General features: G+C 39.2%; 1 protein-coding gene across 2 annotated transcripts in view; it reads right to left on the bottom strand.

Annotated features, from left to right (window-relative positions):
* NAF1 (nuclear assembly factor 1 ribonucleoprotein) overlaps positions 1-24,710 on the bottom strand; it is a 54,491-nt gene that overhangs the window by 23,694 nt on the left and 6,087 nt on the right. The window contains exon 3 of one of the 2 annotated variants that reach the window (XM_059697755.1): positions 1,189-1,282. The exons of the other annotated variant lie outside the window; for it this stretch is intronic. Coding sequence (XP_059553738.1) covers positions 1,189-1,282 — 94 coding nt within the window. The remainder of the gene's footprint in view (positions 1-1,188; positions 1,283-24,710) is intronic. 2 annotated transcript variants of the gene reach the window in all.

Below are 24,710 nucleotides of genomic sequence, written 5' to 3' on the forward strand. Positions count from 1 at the left end.
ACTCAAAAACTAATGTAATAACTTGAGAATTATGTACAGAGTTTTAATAACTATACTTTTTATTAAAAATGTTCCACTTTAACCTAAATTTTAATAAATTACAAAAGTACAGATTTATCTAAATTTATATTAATTTTTAAAAAACACTGATATGTATACTATTAGAAAAAGGTCAAAAGATAAAGTCTAATTTCTACCAATGACTCATAAATGCAAGTGAAACATTTTTCTGGGTCCCTTAAGTCCTAAAAACTAAGGGAGCTGGTGTATGATCTACTTTTTTTTCCCAGTTCAAAAATCCTATGTCTGTCAACGCTGAGTTCTATTCTCAAATGTATCTCACAATGAGAGTTAATGGCAGCTACGTTAATTTCAAGGCCCTTTGATACCTATCTCTTGGAACTAAAAGGAAATCCTTAATGTCTAGTTGTCTCATATTCAACAGTTTCATATTTCGTGCCATTCATATCAGTATTACATCACAGAAATTCCTAATTTACATGTTTATAAAATAAAATTTAAGGCAGTAAGCAGAATAATGCCCTCTCCACAAAAAAAGATAACCATACCCTAATCCCTAAACATGTGAATGTTACCTTTCATTAAAAATAAATAATTTTTTTTCCATTGCAGTTGTGATTAGTGTTAAGAACCTTGAGATGGAGCAATTACCCTAGAATACACATGAAGGACTAAGGAGTCTGTAAAAGCAGAGAAGCTTTCCAGGCTCTGTTCTGAGAGAAGTTACATTATTGGTTTTGAGGGTGAAAGAAGGGAGTCTGGAACCAAGGAGTGCAGGCAGCTGTTAGAAGTTGAATGGAGAAAGGAAATGAATTCTCCCCTAGAGCCTCTACAAAAAAAATTTAAGCCCTGATGGGCCCCTTGATTTTAACTCAGTAAGATCCATGACAAATTTCTGGCCCAAAGAACTGCAAAATAATAACTTTGTATTATTTTAAGCCACTAAATTTGTAGTAACTTAATAGCAACAGAAAACGAATATTGCACATCAAAGAAAATTCTGGAGAAACATGTCAGTAAAAGCAGACTTTAAATTTTTATAAAGAAAATATATTTATGAATTACATAAGTAAAATTAATCTGTTCAAAATTCACTAGTCATAAAATCTCTGATTTGATTAATGCATTACTTATATATCATTTTTATTAATAAAATTATTTACATACCTAATTGTTCAATAATACTTGAAACCATCCCAAGAGGCTTTAATTCAATATCTTCAGGCAAAATAATGGTTAGTTCTTCAACTGAAGGTAGTTCCTATTATATAAAAAAAACACATTAATCTTCCTCCAGCTTCGACAACTTAATTTAAAAAAAAAAAATTAGCTTCCATTTAAATACTATTCACATTTATGAAGATGCAACATTAAGTACTTATACCATCCCCTTGATGTAATCTATTTTAGTGTCTAACAGCATTTCTCCCACCTCCATCTCCCCATTTACGTGACATAATATGTCGTGCCCACTCCCTAACCCAGATAGACTGAGAATATAGACAGAAGTACCATTCGAGATTTTCCCAATCACACTTGAACAAGAGACCAATAAAAAAGAAAAAGTTATTGTTAAGGAATCCAAGATTAAAAAAAGAGACAATTCACATAATTCCCAGAGACATTCCATTTGAGAAAAAAAACAAAAAACAGTTCCACTGGTCACTCACTAGTTTCTCCACAGAGGAAGAGTTCTCTCTCTTAGCTGCCTTGATTTGATTAATCAATTAAATTTACTGTGATTAAGTTGTTGAACAGAGATGCAGCAGTCCTTTTTAGGGCTTTGTGAAAGAAGAGTTAAGTGTCTGGCCTCTTTAGGAAAAAATACAGAATTCCTGGAAACAGAATGTAGGCATCAGCCCAGGGAAAACAGTTGAGAGTGTTGCCTGTTTTCTTCCCTCTCTAGGTTAAAAACCAAATTTTTAACATCAGAAGATTTCTTTTTTCTGATCTAGCACCTAATTCAGTTGCTATAGAAACTAGACATTGAAGTAGAGATGAAATTGAAGAAAAATCTAAGACTGAAACGGGCCGTAGCCTTTAAATTAAATAAACATAGCTTTCTTTCTATTCTTGACCTTTGCCAAAAGATCACAATTAATAGCATGTTAGGAGTTAGTTTGGGAGGAGAAAGATAACTTCTGGATAAATGTTGAAAAAGGTTGGAAAACCTAAATAATACAATGTTATTACAGATGAATGCATCATGGGTAATGAATTTCCTCTACAGGGACTCAAAAAAAGTTTTTAACAAAACCACTTACCCAGTATCAAAGTATAACTTGCTTCAGGCACGTGCCATTTTCTGATCAAGGATTACTTATAAAGAGCCTCACTAAGGGTCTTAAACACATTGCGTACCGCAGAGAAATTTCTAAGACATACACCAGGGACCGCACGTTTTGGGGCAAACTGCATGTTATTTAAATCATCATAATGCACTTTAGGTGTTGTTTTCAATAATTATAACATTTTTATTTACAAAACCAATTAAACAATTAAAGTTCCTAGTACTTTTTTAACGTATGGTACTGCGTAAAACATTTTCCTCTATGAAGATGGACCAAACAAAATTTACATAAGTATCTAGATTCGCTCCTTTTTCCATGGGCATGAAAAATGAGAACACTCGTGAGCGGTCCTTAACAGATGGCGCTCGAAACACGAGAAAACTCCTGAGCGGTAAGAAATGTGTTAAGCAACGCAATGCAGAAGACTTACCTCTGCATGGCTGTGGAAGGAATGATTGTGTTTTACATATCAGAACTTTTCTGTACTTTTAGGAAGAGGACAACCACTTGTCATTTTATCATATTAAATACAGAGAGTCTTTTCTTGGCAAGACCATTACTTGAAAGTGGTCCATGTGTGTATCAGAAGAGTGAAGAAAGTTCAGTTGTTAGAACTAATAAAGGACATGTGATATAAAATAGCCTTGTTTATGAAGTTCTTAGCTAAAGAAACCCCACACCCTGTGAAATATCAGACTGGAAAACTATAATGTCAAGAGACTGCAGACAGCAGGGCTTTAATGATATTTTAGAGGGAAAACTGTCATACGGATCCCACACCGATTCTGGTTCAGGGAGTGGCACCTCTTACAATTGGCCAATGTTATTTTTAACACAGTAGTATAGTGATGAAATCTGCCCTGTTGCCCACCCGAATTACAGGAAGATCTAGAGGAAGAACTGTCATTACTTTTGGACTATGATAGAACCTACTAGATAAATAAAATCAGGAGTGTGCTGGTAGAAGAAAGGGTAGGGAAATCTCTGAGAGAAGTGCTGTTAGATCTTTAATAAAATATCTGAACTCGATAGAAGTACAGACCACATGCCATTAACACTTCAGAGACAAAAATCAATGCTATTCTCAAATACTAAATAAATGTTATTTGACCACAAAATGAAAGGTTCCTCATTCTGTATTTTCTATTAGGAGGAATAAAATCCCATGCAATGTAATTATGTTTTGATACAAATCTAAACTTGATACTGTTTTTGGCTCTTTAAAACTTTAAAGCATAAAACTAATACAAGTATCTGGGTTTTTTTAAAAAAGGAAACAGTAGTAAAAAAGAGTGCAAAGTAAAAAGAAAAAAATTCCCCTAATCTATTCCTTTCAACCTCGCAATTCCTCTCCATAGATTGCTGTTGTTAAAGTCTTTCAAATATATTTACTATGCAGATATAAACTTCACATTACTAACTTTAAAATGTTTCACTTAAATAAAATAGACATCGTGACATAAGCTATCCTTTTCACCTATTACATCTTACACATCCTTCTACACCAAAACATAAATATCTAATTTTATCTAAACATTCTTATGGTGCCGGAACCAGTTTGGCTCAGTGGATAGAGCGTCGGCCTGTGGACTGAAAGGTCCCAGGTTCGATTCCGGTCGAGGGCATGTGCCTGGGTTGCGGGCACATCCCCAGTGGGAGATGTGCAGGAGGCAGCTGATCGATGTTTCTCTCTCATCGATGTTTCTGACTCTCTGTCTCTCTCCCTTTCTCTCTGTAAAAAATCAATAAAATATATTAAAAAAAAAAAAAACATTCTTACAGTATTCCACTATATAGATATACCATAATTTAGTACACCTGTCACCTAATGAAACACCTGCCTTCTTCAAATTTTTACCATTACACACAATGAAACAATATTTATTCTTTCACATGTATTTCTAAATAAGCACTGTGATAAATTCTCCTAAGTGTAGTAACTGCTAAATCCAAAGACATGAGCATTTTTAATTTTGACAGGTTCATTCCAAAAAGGTTACATCAATTCACACTTCCACGAATTATATATACGAGATTTTCCTACATCCTTGCCATCATTAATAAGCCATCACTAATAAGCAAATATTTTCCAGTCTGATGGGTCTAAAACAGTATCTTGTTTTAATTGGAATTTCATCATTAATCAAGAAAACTGAATATTTTTGCATGTTTTCTGGTTATTTTTATGTATTTATGAATTGTTTGTATATTTTACATGGTTGTCTTATCTTTTTATTAATTTATAAGATAACTAAGTTTTTAAGAATGTCTGCCCTTTATACAAATACTAGAGAGCTGGTGCACAGATTTGTGCACCAGTGGGGTCCCTTGGCCTGGCTTGCGGGGACTGGGCTGAAACTGGCTCTCTGACATCCCCCGAGGGGTCCTGGATTGCTAGAGGGCTCCCTCTCTGTGGTTCCAGGTATGTCACCTGAGAACCACAGCTGCCAAGTTATTGCAGCTCGGCAGCTCCTGCGTTGAGCATCTGGCCCTGAGGGTCATTGTGCATCACAGCTACAAGTCAGATGGTCATTTAGGCTTTTATATATATAATAAATGTAGCAAATACCCACTCCCTCACCTCCCAGCATATTCTTTAGCATTTGTTGTGTAATGAACTTTAGTTATTTTAATTTTTATGTAGCAAATATATCAATCTTTTCTTAGCTTTTTGACACTTGTGTATGTTACATTTAGAAAGACCTGCCCTTGATGAAATTAACTTTTAAAATTCACTCATGTTTTCATTGCTCTTCTAGTTTCATTTTTAATATTTGCATATTTGGTCCATTTGTGATTTTATTCTTATATAAAAGCAAGGCAAAGATTGGATTTATTTTCATCCAAATTATTAGCCAGTTATCCCCACACATTGAAAAATAATCCATTCATCTCTTTTCCCTACTGATCAAAAAAACAAATTTTAACATATACTAAATGTACTTATACATTTCAGGTTTTGTTGAAGTTTCCATTTGGTTCTACTGATCTATTTCAGTGTCAGTACTAAACTATTTTAATAACTATGCCTTTCATATTATGTTTTAATATTTGGGAATAAGGGCTAGTTTCCCTATCCATCCTCACAGTAATATATTTCCCCTTGGAATTTTTCTAGCTATTTGCACATATTTACTTCACTAAACTTTAAAACCAGTTTGTTATATTAGTGTTGTTAGTATGAATTAAAATATTTAATTACAGTTGTCTTCCTACAGTACCTACATAGTCATTAGGCTTATTCAAAGCCATTTTGTACCTTATTTGCTATTATAAGTTACTAGGTATTTAATGTTTTTTATTGCTATTATAAATGGATTCTTGAGAGAGAACCAAGATGGGTAAACACTGGAGATTGCTGCCTCGCACAACCACTTCAAAAATACAACTAAAAGACGGAATGGACATCACCCAGAACCACAGGAAGGCTGGCTGAGGGAAAATTCTTCAACTAGAAGGAAAGAGAACACCATACCAAGACTAAGAGGAGGCACAGTGCGGAAAATACAAAGGTGTGGAGGTGCGTGCGGAGCGGGCTGGCGGCTGAGGGTGTGGTTGTCTGTTTCAATCGGGAGGGAGTCTCAGGCTCTGAGCTCCAGTTCTGGGTGAGTCTCTAGGAACCCAGACTCAAACGGGAGAAGCGGGACTGTCTGGCATCAGTCGGAACTCGAGGGCAGCTTTCTCTCTGAGGTTTGCAGCGGTTGCTGGGACTCTGAGAGGCAGAGCCTCTGGGGACGGGACTGAGAGCAACCATAAGTGCTCGCTTTGCCTGCGCTGTTGATCCCATGCGACCCGCCCCGCCCAAGCCCTGCACAAAGGCATTTGCCAGATAGCCTCAGGCAAAGGCTAGATTAGCACCTCCCCAGAGGACGGAAGTTCTCCCACCGCAGACACAGCTGATTCTCACAGCCAGTTGGCCTGGAGGTCAAATCCCCCCCAAGTATTACCTACAACAATGAAGGCTTAACTACAACAAGACTGCGCACAAAGACCACTAGGGGGTGCACCAAGAAAGCATAAAAAATGTGGAGACAAAGAAACAGGACAAAATTGTCAATGGAGGATATAGAGTTCAGAACCACACTTTTAAGGTCTTTCAATAATTTTCTAGAAACTGCCGATAAAATTAATGAGATCTACAAGAAATCTGAGACCCTCAATGTTGTGATAAAGAACCAACTAGAAATTAAGCATACACTGACCGAAATAAAGAATATTATACAGACTCCCAACAGCAGACCAGAGGAGCGCAAGAATCAAGTCAAAGATTTGAAATGCGAAGAAGCAAAAAACACCCAACTGGAAAAGCAAAATGAAAAAGAATCCGAAAATACGAAGATAGTGTAAGGAGCCTCTGGGACAGCTTCAAGCGTACCAACATTAGAATTATAGGGGTGCCAGAAGATGAGAGAGAGCAAGATATTGAAAACCTATTTGAAGAAATAATGACAGAAAACTTCCCCTACCTGGTGAAAGAAATAGACTTACAAGTCCAGAAAGCGCAGAGAAACCCAAACAAAAGGAATCCAAAGAGGACCACACCAAGACACATCATAATTAAAATGCCAAGAGCAAAAGACAAAGAGAGAATCTTAAAAGCAGCAAGAGAAAGAAACTCAGTTACCTACAAGGGAATACCCATATGACAGTCAGCTGATTTCTCAATAGAAACTTTGCAGGCCAGAAGGGAGTGGCAAGAAATATTCAAAGTGATGAATACCAAGAACCTACAACCAAGATTACTTTATCCAGCAAAGCTATCATTCAGAATTGAAGGTCAGAAAGAGCTTCACAGATAAGGAAAAGCTAAAGGAGTTCATCACCACCAAGCCAGTATTATATGAAATGCTGAAAGGTATCCTTTAAGAAGAGGAAGAAGAAGAAAAAGGTAAAGATACAAATTATGAACAACAAATACACATCTATCAACAAGTGAATCTAAGAATCAAGTGAATAAATAATCTGATGAACAGAATGAACTGGTGATTATAATAGAATCAGGGACATAGAAAGGGAATGGACTGACTATTCTTGGAGGGGAAAGGGGTGAGGGGGATGCGGGAAGAGACTGGACAAAAATCGTGCACCTATGGATGAGGATAGTGGGTGGGGAGTGAGGGCAGAGGGTGGGGTGGGAACTGGGAGGAGGGGAGTTATGGGGGGCAAAAAGAGGAACAAATGTAATAATCTGAACAATAAAGATTTAATTAAAAAAAAAATGGATTCTTTATAGAGTACTATTTAAGCACCAGAAAACATCATGCTGAAATTTGTGTCTAGGGATTTTCTTATGTATTCACTATGTTACATATTTTAAAAATATACGTACTCCTTCTTTCCAGTATTAGTACATCATATTTTTCACTTTTCAGCATTGGTTGGTATTTCCAGAATGTCAAGTACCAAGCAACTGTGATATGTCCAATTCTTTATTAGGAACTTTTCAAATGGTTAGCAAAAAGATACATTTTCATTGGAATTTCTTTCTAATAAGATTAAAAAAGTATCCATCTATTCCTATCTTACCAAGTTTTATTTTTCAAATCAGAAATGATTATTGATGTTTATCAAATGCTTTTTTATAATCTTTTGAGATCATTATAATTTATTCTGAGTTAAGCAGGTCAGTCTATATAGTCTGATGAAGTCTCTGTTCTAAGAATGTCTATGAAACATCCAGCATGAGGAATACAAGGGAAGATGCACAAAGCCAGAATATTTGTAGTGTGTAAGGACTGATACTTATGGTAAAAAACAAACTGGCAGGCCCCCTTAATTCCTGTTGCTACCCTATTTTGACCGATGTATGACCAGAAATAAAAGTTTTGCCCACAAACGGGCAAGATCTCTGATTTCATATAGAACCAAACTTAGGGGAGAAAACACAGGCACTGTGATCTGTGATCACCACCATACTCTTAATTCCAGTTCAATGATCCCAGTACGTTCTTAACACATGTATATACACTTTCCTGAGCATTCCTTAAAGAAGCCAATGAAGGCATTATGTTGCCTCTTAATAGAAACAAACCTGCCTATAAAGTGTTGTGCATAAAATCTCTATCCAAAATATCTGCAGAACACAAAAGCTATATAAAGAACTAAATATTATACATGAAACATGTCTGACATGAGTGGAATCAGTAAGTGAAATCAAGCCTGTACAATTCCAGGTTGAAAGCCTATTACAGAGTTTGCCCTTGAAAGTGCAGTTAAATCAAGCAGCATAGTACTGCATTTGCTTTGAAAATGGCAGAGATTTTGGGACCAACCAAGGGAGAAAAGATACATTTGTGTTTTTGTAAATGAGCATGCTAGAAAAGTAGGACCAAAGAGGGAAAATGTCATCCCAAACTCCATCAAGAAATCACCCAAGCGATGTGCTTTCTATAAAGATTTGTGGCAGGTTTAGAGGTAGAACTTCAAAGGGAAAGTTCTTGGATTGCCATGTCAAAATGGGCAATAAAAGATCTTGTATTGATGTTTGGATGTCAAATAACCCCTTCTCTTCCCTAATTGCTATATCTAAACCACTATACCACCAATAAGCCTGGTCACTCTATCAAATTATCCTACTGCTTTTCTTGTTAGACATTACCGTCTAAAATCCTGTTTACTTCTTAAAGTCAATTTTTCTAACTAGACAACAAATCCAACAAAAACTTAACCTGGCCAGTCTTGCGCCTTGCTATAGGACCCAGGACAATGACTAGCACAGAAGAAATGCTTGGTATTTATTTACTAAATGAATAGACTTATTTCATTAGTCCATGCTAAACAAAAATCTCAAAGAGATGAGTCTTTCCGTCAAAGCAAAAATCAGGTATGGAAAATACAATTCTTAGAATTCAAAAGAGAATTCTTGAGGAACAAAAAGAATCTCAACCCAACATCTCAAAAATAAAGTAAAAAAGGCAGGCTTGGAAGGAAGCTTCACTGCCTAGAATTGATAAATAGATACCTCAGGTTTGCAGCAACAAACTTTATTATCATTATTAGGTTAACACTTGGCTCCCTGATAACACAGCAGCTGCCCCAGGTAAGATAATAAATAAATCTCCTCAGTCTCATAGGTCTCATAATCTCTTTAAGGAAATAAAAAAATCAATCACTTCGGTTTTCTGTGAGTGGGGAAAGGATGTGTATGTGTGACAGAAAAGGAGAAACAAACAGATACACTCCAATACGAAAAAAAATATGGCAAAACACTACCATTTTGACCCTGCACATAGAATAAAATATAAAGAATCAGAAATAAAATTCACACAGATTAACTAAAAAATTATAGGTAAAAAATTACAGGTAGAGGTAAGGGAAACTTAAGATAGAAAAAGCTTCATCATCATATAAGTAAAAATCAAATTTACTGAAAATAACAGAAGAAGGCTATTTACTGCAAGTGAAGAAGTTTAAAATATGAACCTACTACCCTCATGGAAAGATGGATGAGTGGGTGGGAAAAACTAATTTTATTCTGCTTGTCCAATACTAGACACTTATTTATTTAAATTTAATTAAATAAAATTTAAAATGCACTCTCCAGTCACACTAACCACATTTCAAGTACTCAAGTAGCATAAGACAAAGGCTTAAGCACACATTAAGTTATAGTGGATTTCTATCATTGCAGGAAGACCTACCTATTGAACAGCACTGCTTTATAGTGTCATATATCCAAAAGTCCTCTATTACAAAACATAACCAGGAATAGCATAAATGAATAGCACCAATCTATTTTCAGTCACTAATACAGGTATAATTTTAAGACCATATTATAATAGTATACACCATATGACTATGAAGTCTTAATGCTAACCTGATTATTCTACTTGGGAAACAAAGATTTGTGATAAACATCTATTTTCATAATTGTTATTTTCCAAAATTAAAATGAAACTAAATGTTTTTTACGTACAGTACCTGCAACTAGAGATAAATATCCATGCTATCATTTAAATAAAATTAATGTTTACAGACTCAAAAATCAAGAGTAGAAATAATTTTTCTGGACATATTCAATACTTCTATATACAATAACAAAGAGTAGGCAACTAAAAGAAAAAAATATTTCATTCATATCATCAGCAAAAGAAAAGGTCATATGGAAACAAAAATCCCCAGACACATCACAGCATTTGGCAAATGAACCACTGGAATTTAACATAGTAAAACAATCCAACTAATTTTCCTAGATACTCTATAGTTCCAAGTCAAAGGCTTTAAGAGGCAATATGGCCCAAGCAAATACAATTTTAGAAAGCTTACATTAGATGATACAATCATCCTTCACATGACAAAATATGCAATATATATATTAGTCAGAAACCAAATAATCAGTAGTTTAAATGGTCAAATTACAATGTTATTGAGCACATCTCCCCAAGTACTGAAAATATAGCAGACTGAAACCTCGCTATTACTAGAGTTCTGCTCCTCCTCACTTAGGCAAGTCACTTTCTGGGTATCAGTTTTCTTATAAATAGTGAAGAAACTACGCAAAAATTCTGATAGTGCATAAAAATGGCTAATAATGCAATTAAAAAATTTAATAGCATGTAATAAAAAAGTGAGTGTATAAATGTAATAATTATATATGAGACCCCAACAAAATGACTATGATTCTGTAATAATAGATACTCATATCTATAGTACTAAAGAAATGCAAGATCCAACCTACACTTCTGAAATATCCATGAAAGAGCAATTATTGCCTGTGTTATAATAATACTATTGTATCCTGATTCTCAATCATCTGCATGGTCTACAAGATCGTTCAGTTAAGCAAAATATTCAAATGAGTAGTAGCACATAACATTAAAATTCCACTCTATTAAAAATTAAATTGTAGATGCACCTATCAAAAAATGGGTATCTACATCTTCCAGCACAAAAATTGAAGGAGCTAATGCAAATGGGTCAAAAGTGGCTTTCTAAAAAGATGACATTCATACTTCCCTAGCCCTCTGAAGGCTTATTATAGGCTAGGGCAGAGGTCAGCAAACTGCGGCTCATGAGCTACATGCGGCTCTTTGGCCCCTTGAGTGTGGCTCTTCCACAAAACACCACATGCGGGCATGCACATACAGTGTGATTGGAACTTCATGGCCCATGCGCAGAAGTTGGTTTTCGGCCTGAGCGAGTCTATTTTGAAGAAGTGGCATTAGAAGAAGTGGGGGGTGTTGGTCAGTCGGGCGACGGGAGAGTGTGCCGCGGGATACGCAGCGCAGGGGAGGCACGCGATTCATGCACGAGTTGAGGATGGGAGAGTTGGAAGGGGTCGACCTCAGCGAATGTACCTCAATCAGACTGAGGACGTTTTCAGCAAAGGCCAGCTTAGGAGTACCCTAATTAAGTTAATAACAATGAACCTACCTATATAGTTTAAGTTTAAAAAATTTGGCTCTCAAAAGAAATTTCAATCGTTGTACTGTTGATATTTGGCTCTGTTGACTAATGAGTTTGCCAACCACTGACTGGGCTAGGGGGAAAAATCAGTAATCTGATGGCCTTCTGAGGCAAAATTATCTAAAGAACCTTAATTTGGGTTTTCACTCACAAATATAAAAAAGGGCAGCAGCAGGGGGTATTGGGAAAGGAATCACTCCAAATGGCAACTAACCTTTTGGTTGCTAGTTTGGGGAGAATTTTTAAAAGTGAGGAAAGCAGAATGAAATTATTTGACCACTTTTCTCATATTACTTAAGAATAGAGGACATAGAAGTGGTTGCCAATTACCTGATGATATTAGGTGTGCCTTCACTTTTCAGATATGGTTGGAAAGTAAGATCCAATCCCTGGAGTACTGAGGGCCATTATTAGAAACTTGTTTCCCCCTATAGCTGGTAAAACATGTATATACATAAAAAGCCAGCAATCGTAACGCCTGAATGATCAGCCAGATCAGGGGCGGGGCGGCCAACCTCCTGTGTCCCTTCCCCCTGCACTGGCCAGGCCCCGATCAGCCCCCATTGGGGCAGGCTGGCCAGACCCCACCCGTGGACAAATTCGTGCACTGGGCCTCTAGTATTAGATAAAAGAATGGATTAGAGGGCCTAATCTCCAAAATTTATAGGGAACTCATACAACTTAACAAAAGGAAGATAAACAATCCAATCAAAAAATGGGCAAAGGACCTAAATAGACACCTTTCAAAAGAGGACATTCAGAAAGCCAAGAGACATATGAAAACATGCTCAAAGTCACTAATCATCCGAGAAATGCAAATCAAAACAGCAATGAGGTACCATCTCACACCTGTCAGACTGGCTATCATCAACAAATCAACAAACGACAAGTGCTGGAGAGGATGTGGAGAAAAAGGAACACTCGTGCACTGCTGGTGGGAATGTAGACTGGTGCAGCCACTATGGAAGACAGTATGGAGTTTCCTTAAAAAACTGAAAATGGAACTCCCATTTGACCCTGTGATCCCACTTCTAGGAATATATCCCAAGAAACCAGAAACACCAATCAGAAAGGATATATGCACCCCTATGTTCATAGCAGCACAATTCACCATAGCTAAGATCTGGAAACAGCCTAAGTGCCCATCAGTAGATGAATGGATTAGAAAACTGTGGTACATCTACACGATGGAATACTATGCTGCTCTAAAAAGGAAGGAACTCTTACCATTTGCAACGTCATGGATGGAACTGGAGAGCATTATGCTAAGTGAAATAAGCCAGTCAATGAAGGAAAAATACCACATGATCTCATTCATTCATGGATAATAGAGACCATTAGAAACTTTTGAACAATAATAGATACAGAGGCAGAGCTGCCTCAAACAGATCGTCAAACTGCAGCAGGAAGGCCGGGGAGGGTTGGGGGGCAAGAGGTAGGGGGGTAAGAGATCAACCAAAGGACTTGTATGCATGCATATAAGCATAACCAATGGAAATAAGACACTGGGGGATAGGGGAGGCTATGGACTGTCTAGGGCGGGGGTTAAAAATGGACACATATGTAATACCCTTTGTAACACTTTAAGCAATAAAAAAAAAAAGTAGATTTTCCCCCTTAAAAAAAAAAAAAAAGAATGGATTAGATCTGTACACTAAGTGTGTTAACTATGATCACATATAACACTTGGTCTAACTCATCAACTTCTTTAGGAAAATTACCTTTACAACATTTCATGGAACTCAACTATTTCTTTAGCTAAGTAATTAATTGCCCTCATTAATTACCCTATTGTATATAACACTAAACTCAGATTAAGACTAGCCCATTAAATATTTTCATCTAAAAATTAAAGTTAGGCAAGATAAACAAAAGAAAATATAAACAAATGGGACTACATCAAACAAAACAGCTTTTGCACAGCAAAAGAAACCATGATCAAAATGAAAAGGGAACCCACTGTATGGAAAAACATATTTGCCAATAATACATCTGATAAGAGGTTAATTTCTAAAACATATAAAGAACTCATATAACTCAACAAAAGGAAGACAACACAATTTAAAAATAGGCACTTCTCCAAAGAGGGCATACAGATGACCAATAGACACACGAAAAATGCTGAATGTCACTAATCATCAGAGAGATGCAAATTAAAACTAAAATGAACTATCACCTCTGACCTACCAGAATGGCCATCATCAATATATCAACAAACAACAAGTGCTTACAAAGATGTGGAAAAAAGGGAATGCTAGTACACTGGTGAGGATGCAGATTGGTGCAGTCACTATGGAAAACAGTATGGAATTTACTCAAAAAATTAAAAACGGAACTACTGTTTGACCCAACAATCCCACTTCTAAGAATATATCCTAAGAAGCCCAAAACACCAATCAGAAAGAATATATGTACCCCTATATTCATAGCAGCATTACTTACAATAGCTAAGATCTAGAAACAGTCCAAGTGCCCATCAGTAGATGAGTGGATAGAAAAAGCTGTGGTACATTTACACAATGGAATACTATGTAGCTGTAAAAAAAGACAGATTTCTTGTCCTTTGTTGGCAACATGAATAGACCTGAAGATTATGCTGAGCAAAGCCAGGTAGGAAAAGACAACTATCACATGATCTCACTTATATGTGAAATCTAATGAACATAATACACTGCCTAACAAAATAGATCCAGAGGCATGAATGTGTGGAACAGACTGACATATCTCAGAGAGGAATGGGGAGACAGTAAGAGATTAACCAAAGAACTTACATACATATATGCATGGTAGCCAATGGACACAGACAATAGTGTGGTAAAGGCCTGGGGTGAGGCAGGGGTTGGGAGGAGGGGAGCAAAAGGGAGGGGGAGAAATTGGGGGACATCTATAATAACTGTCAACAATAAAAATAAATAAATAAAAGTCAACATTTCTTTGTACTGTCTTTATATTTTTCTTTTTTTAAATAAATACAATGCTCTCATCCTATTTTTCCCCCCAAAATTACTGTCACAAAAAAATTTAATAAGAATACCTCCAAAAATTGACACATAAAAGTAAAATACAATTATAATCCATCTCAATAAAACAATGAATTCTAGCATTGTATTGATACTAACAAGGTCATATTTCATCAAATCTAAAACTGATTTTATGTACCATGAAGATAAAAGCACTACCAAATAATTGTAAAAATGTCATCAATTCTTAGTCCCATTTAACTTTATGCATGATAATGAATGAATAAACAAAGAAACCTTTCCTGAGCCCCTACTATGTAACCAGCACTGGGAATGTCAAGCAACAAACCTGGTCCTTTCACTGGGAAAGTTCATACTCTCTTGACCTATCACCTACCCATCTTTCAATCTAAGGTCAAGCCATGAGCCTTCTTTGACCACTGTAGTGCAAGTTATCTGCCCTTCCACTCAATCCAATGACTTCTTTTGCCCAATACCATGCAATCATCACCTCTCTGGTGTTACTTTGCTTCCCGCTTATGTGTGTATGCTCAATCTCTAGCTAAATTCCCCTTTAACAGACATTTATCTTCATCCTAAGCCAGTGGTAGGCAAACTCATTAGTCAACAGAGCCAAATATCAACAGTACAAAGACTAAAATTTCTTTTGAGAGCCAAATTTTTTAAACTTAAACTATATAGGTAGGTACATTGTTATTAACTTAATTAGGGTACTCCTAAGCTGGCCTTTGCTGAAAATGTCCTCAGTCTGATTGAGGTACATTCGCTGAGGTCGACCCCTTCCAACTCTCCCATCCACACTTGTCTTGTATACTTGTTTTGTCTATCTCCTTTCCGAAAACCGACTTCTGTGCATGGGCCACGAAGTTTCAGTCGCATTGTACATGCGCGCCCGCACGTGGTATTTTGTGGAAGAGCCACACTCAAGAGAACAAAGAGCCACATGTGGCTCACAAGCTGCAGTTTGCCGACCACTGTCCTAAGCAATAAGAACTCAATTAAAACCTACTGGGGAATGGAGGAATCTAATAAATGCAATGTTTCTCTCTAACAGTCATATATGTTTATATACACAGGACATATATGCTCTACTGAATAAAACAGTTTTTATTTTAAGTTGAAAGGACCGCTCATGCTAAATATATGCTTTACGGAAATAATTTTGCACAAGGAAACACAAAATATTAGTATCTTATGTGTAGGCCAAGATGAAATATAATTTCATAGTGGAGATTAAAAAAAAAGGTATGAAATAATCCACTGTAACTTCTAGCCACTGTCTTCTGCCCAGGTATTTCCATATCATCATGTTAGAATATTATAGGATATGTGTCTGCACTGTCATAATCAGAAACAGAATATAGTGCATTCAATCTAACTACAAAGTACATTTGTTTTAAAATATAACATAGGCAGTCTCCAAATTATGAATGTAAAATTTACCAAAATTGCCTACAAGCATTAAATTTTTTCCTTGGTCATGCTATATTTTATATACAAACACACATTATTATCCTCATTGAAGTATTATAATCGTAAGCATTGTAATAAAAATTTCAGGTTTTCAGAAGTAGAAAAAAACAGGCACTAATTTATAAAATTCCTTTCTGATTCAGGCTTTGAAATGGCACAATCCCATAAATGCTTTTATTATTCTAAATTTTTAGTGATATCTGATTTATCTGAATGAAGAGCAAGGCATAAATTGCTGAGAACATTTTTCAAAACTAATCTAATTTTCCAATTCACCGAAACATGAAATAAACCCTATGTGGTTTAATGTAGTTCCAAGGCCATAATATTTATGTTGTTTTACATTTACTATATAGGTTAAACAAAAACCTTCTCAACATTAAAGAAGGGTTTATGTTTAAGTAAGTAAATAATAAAAGTATAACTCTACTTGATAATATTTAATGTCAAATATTATGAAATTATGGCATTATGAAAAGAACCAATTAAGACTCTTTCTACTTCTTCTATAGCTCACTAATCCTTTTTTTTCAAATTGAATTTATTGATTACATTGGTTAATAAAATTATATGTTTCAGGTGTATAATTCTACAATATATCATCTATATTGCATTGTGTGTTTACTACCCTAGGTGATTAATCCCTCTTTGCCTTACCCCTGCTTTTCATCCAAGTTATAACCAAATCTTGCCAAGGGACTGTTGCAACTATCTAAGGTTTAATTCTAAATTAACAATCTCAAGGTTATTTCACCTATGTACTTCCACATATCTACACTTGAAGATAAGCCTCATCCAAGGAGGCAACATTCCTGCTTGAGAAACAGACTAAATGGAGGTAAAAATTAAGCTCAGCATGTCTGAAGATGGACACCTGCTAGAATGTGGCACTTTGTAACAGTGGTTCTCAACCTTCCTAATGCCGCGACCCTTTAATACAGTTCCTCATGTTGTGGTGATCCCTAACCATAAAATTATTTTCGTTGCTACTTCATAACTGTAATTTTGCTACTGTTATGAATTGTAATGTAAATATCTGATCTGCAGGATGTATTTTCATTGTTACAAATTGAAGATAATTAAAGCATAGTGATTAATCACAAAAAACAATATGTAATTATGTATGTGTTTTCCGGTCTTAAGCGACCCCTGTGAAAGGGTCGTTCGACCCCCAAAGGGGTCGCAGCCCACAGGTTGAGAACCGCTGCTTTATAAAGAGGTAGGACATAAAATTGGGTTAAATTGGGCATGTCTATGTTCTAGAGATCTCTAAAGATCCAGCACAAGCGCTAATATTGTTTAACTTCTTGGCCCATTTTATGAATACCTTTAAGCAAAGACAGCATGGATAGACTATTTCATCACTTTTCTGTAGAAAGTATATTTTGTTAGCACTAACTCTAGCTGGTGTTTACTATTTCACGAGACCCGAACAAAACAGCACATGCAACACCAGCCAGAGTTACAAGAAAACAGAGAACACTTCCTAGGACATCGTCCACTGCTGCCCTTATTCTTAATGGCTTTCCTATGCAAGTTTAGAGCAAATCCCTCCTCTAATCAACTAATTTGAGTCTCTGTTGTTCACAACCACAAGACTGCAACTTAAGTCATATGTGATAACTTCTTCTAAGTGTTTCCCTTTTTCCCTCTATAGAAGATAACTACTATTACTGACTGACAGATCCCCTTCTGAAATGGATCCTGTCTTTCCTGTGACAGAGAACCCATGCCTGCAGTCTGCCTGGGGTTGATACCACCCACTCAACCCCTACCCTCCTCAAAATATACACATTCACACTCCCTTCCTGTTAACTGCCCTTATACACTCCCACCCACACACTCGCCCACGTGCTTTCTCTCAAGCATACTTTTTCCTACATACTCTCCCACAGAAACAGGACTTATGAATCATTTCCAAGCAGTGGAAATACCCATTCCACTAGCCTCAGTAATTTGTTCAGGGCTGTGTACCAGGGCCCAGGTAAACCAGTAAAAGTCCTTCCCATGACTTTCATACAGGAGAATCAGTGGCCAAACTGCCAGGCCCACGGAGAAACACCTACTGAGAGACAGAGAAAACAGTCTTAAGATACTGAATACTGTAGCCAAACCATCCTTGGTAATGGGGCCTAAGTCTTTCTCTTCCCTTGAACTTGAGAGTTCCTAATACACTCTTTCAGAGCTCTAAGCCAAATAATTTAGGGCAGACCAGGGAACTCATTCCTCTACCTAGCTCTAGCAACAGAGTCTAGCAAAGGACCAAGAACTTCTAGTAAGTTTACTCAATTGTGTAAATATAAAGTGAACAGTTAGTCAAGATATAAAACTGCTTCTCCTTCTGACCATGACTCCACCTCAGGCCAACCTGCCCAAAGCTAACCTTTAAACTGAGGGCTGGCCCTAGCTGGTTTAGGTCAGTGGGTAGAGCATCAGCCTGAGGACTGAAGGGTTAACATTTGATTCCAATCAAGGGCACATGCCCGGGTTGCAGGCTCAATCCCCAGTAGGGGACATGCAGAAGGCAGCCAATCAATGATTTTCTCTCATCATTGATGTTTCTCTCTCTCCCTCTCTCTTCCTCTCTGAAATCAATAAAAATATATAAAAATAAATAAAGTAAAAAGCTCTTGGGCAAAATATGTTACTTTAAACTGAGGGCTGATCTTTAACTGAAAGGCTACTTTCTCCTTTCGCTGCCTCCTACCCCCACCTGTGTTTTTACACCAAACTGTCTGCCTCTCCCAAGATTTTGGTTGGACTAGAGTTTGAGAACCCTTGGGAACAACATTTAAGGGAATGTGAGCACAATGCAAAATTTCTTTAAAAGCATATTGTGATGTTAAAAAAAAAAAAAAGAATACAAAATTGAAAAGTAAGGACTACAATTGCTCTTCCATTCTTCCCAAAAATCCCTCAGTACTGGCACAAAAATAAAGAACAAGCCCATTGTTCCAAGTTTTAAAAGCTAACATATATTCCCATCAAAAATGTAATTTTCTGATATGAGCCAAACATACACTCACACAATTAATTGATACTTCCTATAATTAAATTCATTTGTCTCTTCTTTAATTATTGTCTGTTTTTCTCCACTAAACACTATGAAAGGAGAAACTGGATGGGTCTTAATAATAGCACCTAGCATATGGCAGGTGTGCTATAATAGCTTAAGAATGAATGAAAGATACCTACCCCCTCAATTATTCATTCTATTACCACTGACTGAAAACCCATTACCTGTATAGCACTCTACTGGGCAATAGAGAAGCTATAAAGATCAGATATAAACTTAGTCTGTCAAAGAACATGGTTCTTAGCCTCTTTGTGGCCATGGACTCTTTTTGACTTTCTGATGAAAATATGGGCATTCTATTTAGAAAAATAATACGTAGACTAAGATTTTGTATTAAATTTCAAGACGTCCCAAGGTAAGTATTACAGATCTAGTAAAAAAATTAAGACAATATACATACATATACAAAAGTACTGTGGTCTTTTATTTGTTGACTAGAGGCCCGGTGCACAAAAATTTGTGCACTGGGGAGAGGGGGGAGGGTCCCTCAGCCCAGCCTATGCCCTTTCGCAGTCTGGGACCCCTCGGGGGTGACCACTTGCTGGCTTAGGCCTGCTCCCCGGGGGATTGGGCCAGGATGGCAATCAGACATCCCTCTGGCAGCCCGGCAGCCCTCGGGGGATGTCCACTTGCCAGCGGGGAGCAGGCCTAAGCTGCAGTCGGACATCCTTAGCGCTGCTGAGGAGGCAGGAGAGGCTCCCACTACCAATGCTGTACTGGCAGCCGTCAGCCTGGCTTGTGGCTGAGCAGAGCTCCTCCATATGAGAGCTCACTGACCACCAGAGGGCAGCTCCTGCATTGAGCGTCTGCCCCCTGGTGGTCAGTGTGTATCATAGTGACCAGTCATTCCCAGTCTTTCTGCTGTTAGGGTCAGTTTGCATATTACCCTTTTACTCTATAGGATAGAGACCTGGTGCACGGGTGGGGGCCGGCTGGTTTGCCCTGAATGGTGTCCCAGATCAGGGTGGGGGTCCCACTTGGGTGCCTGGCCAGCCTGGATGAGGGGCTGATGGCTGTTTGCAGCTGGTCACATCCCCTTCAGGGTGGGGGGGTCCCCACTGGGGTGCCTGGGTAAGGGGCTGAGGGCCGTTTTCAGGCTGGCGGGCAACTGAAGATCCCAGCTTCTCCTTTTTATCTGTTTTTTGTTTAGTTTTGTTTTTTTATTCTGGGACTTATTTACCTTCTATAGCTGTCACTGGAGCTGAGAGCCGGCTCCAGCTCTGAGGCCCGGCTCCAGCTCTGAGGCTGCGGCTGGCTGAAAGCAGGTATCTGGGTTTGTTAAGCTTATATAATTGAAACATTGTTGCCATCACTGCTGCTCTAAGCTCTGAGGCCGAAGCTGGATGAAAGCAGGTATCTGGAGCTTGTTTAGCTTCTATAATTGCAACTTTGTTGCTTAGAGTGTAGCTTAGAGCAGGGCGAGGCAGGCGGGGAACGTTGGCTTCCTCCATCCCTGGAGCAAGCAAGCCTCATGTTCGCTTCGGCTGTGTGGCTGCCGGCCGCCATCTTTGTTGGCAGTTAATTTGCATATCCTGCTGATTACCCAATGGGAAGCGTAGCGGATGTATGGTTAATTACCATGTTTGTCTATTATTAGACAGGATTTTTGTACTCTAAGAGAAAAGCTAGGTGCAAAGAAGAGCAAGATACAGGAAAAAGATCAAACAATTCTCCCAATACTTTCAGAAAATAGTCAGTTGGGGGAGCCTTTGTGTAAAAAGACCACTGATATCAATGATTGTTGTAGGGCACGGCTATAGGGTTAAGCCTCGGACTGACCTGTTGGCAAAGCCACTAACAAGTCCAACTTAGAGGGCACAGCCCTCTTACCATAATTAGGCTTGACCTTATGACTCTCCCTAAATCTTATCTGGGAAGCTAATGGGCTGAGGAAGATGTAGCAAGTGCTGCCAAAACAAGTGAAACTCACAAGAACATTGTAACTGTGGTGACCACTACCTTGTTTACCTCTGGCTATAAAATAAAGGCTCAGCTTGCCTCTAGATCTCTCTCTGTGGCCTTAGCCAGACACAGGAAGATCCACCTAGACCAGTGATGGCAAACCTATAATACGCGTGTCAGAGGTGACATGCGAACTCATTTTTTTGGTTGATTTTTCTTTGTTAAATGACATTTAAATATACAAGATAAATATCAAAAATATAAGTCTTTGTTTTACTATGGTCGCAAATATCAAAAAATTTCTATATGTGACACGGCACCAGAGTTAAGTTAGGGTTTTTCAAAATGCTGACACGCTGAGTTCAAAAGGTTCGCCATCACTGACCTAGACCCAGCTTATTCTCTTTGTCATTTCTTCATCCATTCACCGCCCTCACTCAGGCTTGCAGAACCCTTGGCTGAGCTGGCTCGGCAGATTGTAGGATTAAAACATGAACCACTAATGAAGTTGCATAAGCATCCAAGGGTTTTAAATATATAGCATAAGTAAGGTGGTAATTTTTATTATGCATAGAGAAAAAGAAACAATATTAATTGAATTCAGTGATGAAAAGGTGCCCAGCAGCCTCTAGGCTTTTCAATTTCCCCCCCCCTCAAATATTGAATTAAACTATTTCACTCATCTAAGTGTTATGTAATAATTATAATTAGTGATCATTAAATACTGAAAAAGCTCTAATAACAACAAAGGACATGTGTGAGGAGAGAGTATAAATATGTGACAATGTAGCCTATGTTCTCAAATTCTGAGGTGTTTTTGTTGAGGTTCCCACCACCAGATTACCGTTCTCCTACGTGGGAGAACTCACAGTTTAAGAGGAAATAACCATACAAGAGCTAACCTTACAAACAAAACCTATCAAGTGCCAAAAAACACCATTCTAATAAACAAGTTTTCTCCTACTATAATAACAAAAACACTTCAAAAATCCAGTAGAAATCCTTAACCAATTAATTTCAATTTCTATGTTTCTTAGTGCAAGTCAATTAAAACATTGATTTTAATTGTAACTTAACAAAATGTTCTGACTTATGGACTAAAAGAGAAAGAAAAAAGCAAGGTTGTAAATTTACATAAGGTAAGATGAAAAAAAATGGAGAGTAGCAAGCTAAAGTTAACACCCCGGAAGAACAATTACCAAATGCTAGATTTAGAAGCAACCTTAGAAATTATCCAGATCAATCGTCTGACAATCCTCTTTTAGTTAAGAAAGGTAAGACATGGCAAAAGTATCCTATCTAATAAAAGAGAAACATGGTAATTGGCGTACGACCGATACCCTTTTCATTGGCTAATCAGCGAGATATGCAAATTAACTGTCAGCCAAGATGGCGGCCGGCAGCGAGGCAGCTTGAAACTAACATGAGGCTTGGTTGCCTCAGTGATGGAGGACGCCAACGTTCCCGTTCCCGCCTGCGGCTGCAGGCCTCTGAGCGGGCAGTTTAAGAAACATTGTAACAAATACGCCCAACTTCAGCCAGCAGATTGGCAACATTGTAAGCAAAGGCCAGAAACCTACTTTCAGCCGGAGGCCTAAGAGCTGGAGCCAAGCCTCAAGCTAAAGCTGGCCCAGAATTAAAAAAAAAAAAAAAGGAAAAAAAGGAAAAAAGGAGCGTTTGGGAGTTCAGTCACCCCCAGCCTGAAAACAGCCCTCAGCCCCTCACCCAGGCTGGCCAGGCACCCCAGTGGGGACCCCCACCCTGATCCAGGACACCCTTTAGGGCAAACCAGCCGGCCCCACCCATGCACCAGGCCTCAATCCTATATAGTAAAAGGGTAATATGCCTCCCAGCACCGGGATCAGCGTGACAGGGGGCAGCGCCCAAACCCCCTGATCGCCCTGCTCTGTGTGTGACGGGGGTGGGGCCACAACCTCCCTATCCACCCTGCTCTGTGCCTGATAGGGGGGAGCTCCCCCCCCCCACGGGCCCTGCTCTGTGTGTGACGGGGTAGAGCCATAACCTCCCCATCAGCCCTGCCCTGAGTGTGAGAGTGGCGGCGCCCCAACCCCCTGATCCGCCCTGCTCTGTGGGTGATAGAGGGCAGCACTCCAACCCCCTGATGGGCCCTGCTCTGTGCGTGACAGGGTACAGAGCCCCAACCCCCCTGATGGGCCCTGCTCTGTGTGTGACAGGGGGTTGCTCCACAACCTCCCCATCGACCCTGCCTTGAGTGTGACAGGGGGCGGCGCCCCAACTCCCCAATTGGCCCTGCTCTGAGCCCGACCAGGGGCTGCACCTAGGGATTGGGCCTGCCCTCTGCCACCCGGGAGCAGGCCTAAGCCAGCAGGTCGTTATCTCCCGAGGGGTCCTAGACTGCGAGAGGGCACAGGCCAGGCTGAGGGACCCCCCCTTCCCCCTCGAGTGCACAAATTTTTGTGCACCGGGCCTCTAGTGTCCAATAAAATTGGGATGTTTTCAAATGTATGGATCAGATACAGAGCAAAGGAGATCAATATCAGTACCATAATCCTATCTAATAAAAGAGAAACATGGTAATTAGTGTCTGACCGCTACCCTTCCCATTGGCTAATTAGGGAGATATGCAAATTAACTGCCAGCCAAGATGGCGGCCGGCAGCCAGGCAGCTGGAAGCTAACATGAGGTTTGCTTGCTTCAATGACGGAGGACTCCAATGTTCCCCGCCTGCCTTGCCGGCCTCTGAGCCTGTAGTTTAAGAAACATTGTAACAAATATAGAAGCTAAACAAAACCCCAGAAACCTGCTTTCAGCGAGCGGGGATCTCAGAGCTGGAGTTATACATTGTTTCAATTATAGAACACAAACAATCCAGATACCTGCTTTCAGCAGCAGAGGCCTCAGATCTGGAGCCAGAGATAAAGCTGGCCCAGAATAAAAAAAAAAAAAAAAAAAAATAGAAAAAAAGGAGCGGTTGGGAGCTTCAGTCACCAGCCAGCCTGAAAAACAGCCCTCAGCCCCTCACCCAGACTGGCCAGGCACCCCAGTGGGGACCCCCACCCTGAAGGATGTGTGACCAGCTGCAAACAGCCGTCATCCCCTCATCCAGGTTGGCCAGGCACCCCAGTGGGGACCCCCACCCTGAAGGGTGTGTGACCAGCTGCAAACAGCCATCATCCCCTCATCCAGGCTGGCCAGTCACCCCAGTGGGGACCCCCACCCTGATCCAGGACACCCTTCAGGGCAAACCAGCCAGCCCCACCCATGCATCAGGCCTCTATCCTATATAGTAAAAGGGTAATATGCCTCCTAGCACGGGGATCAGCGGAGCCGAGAGGCCTCCCAGCACCGGGATCAGCGTGACAGGGGGCAGCGCCCAAACCCCTTGATCGCCCTGCGGCTCTGTGTGTGACAGGGGGCGGGGCCACAACCTCCCTATCCGCCCTGCTCTGTTCGTGACAGGGGAAGGTGCCCCAACCCCCTGATCAGCCCTGCTCTGTGCCTGATAGGGAGGAGCTCCCCAACCCCCTGATCGCCCTGCGGCTGTGTGTGACAGGGTGCTGCTCCCCAACCCCCCCCCCC

Source organism: Myotis daubentonii, chromosome 5 (assembly GCF_963259705.1).
Source record: "Myotis daubentonii chromosome 5, mMyoDau2.1, whole genome shotgun sequence".
NCBI classification, from domain to species: domain Eukaryota; kingdom Metazoa; phylum Chordata; class Mammalia; order Chiroptera; family Vespertilionidae; genus Myotis; species Myotis daubentonii.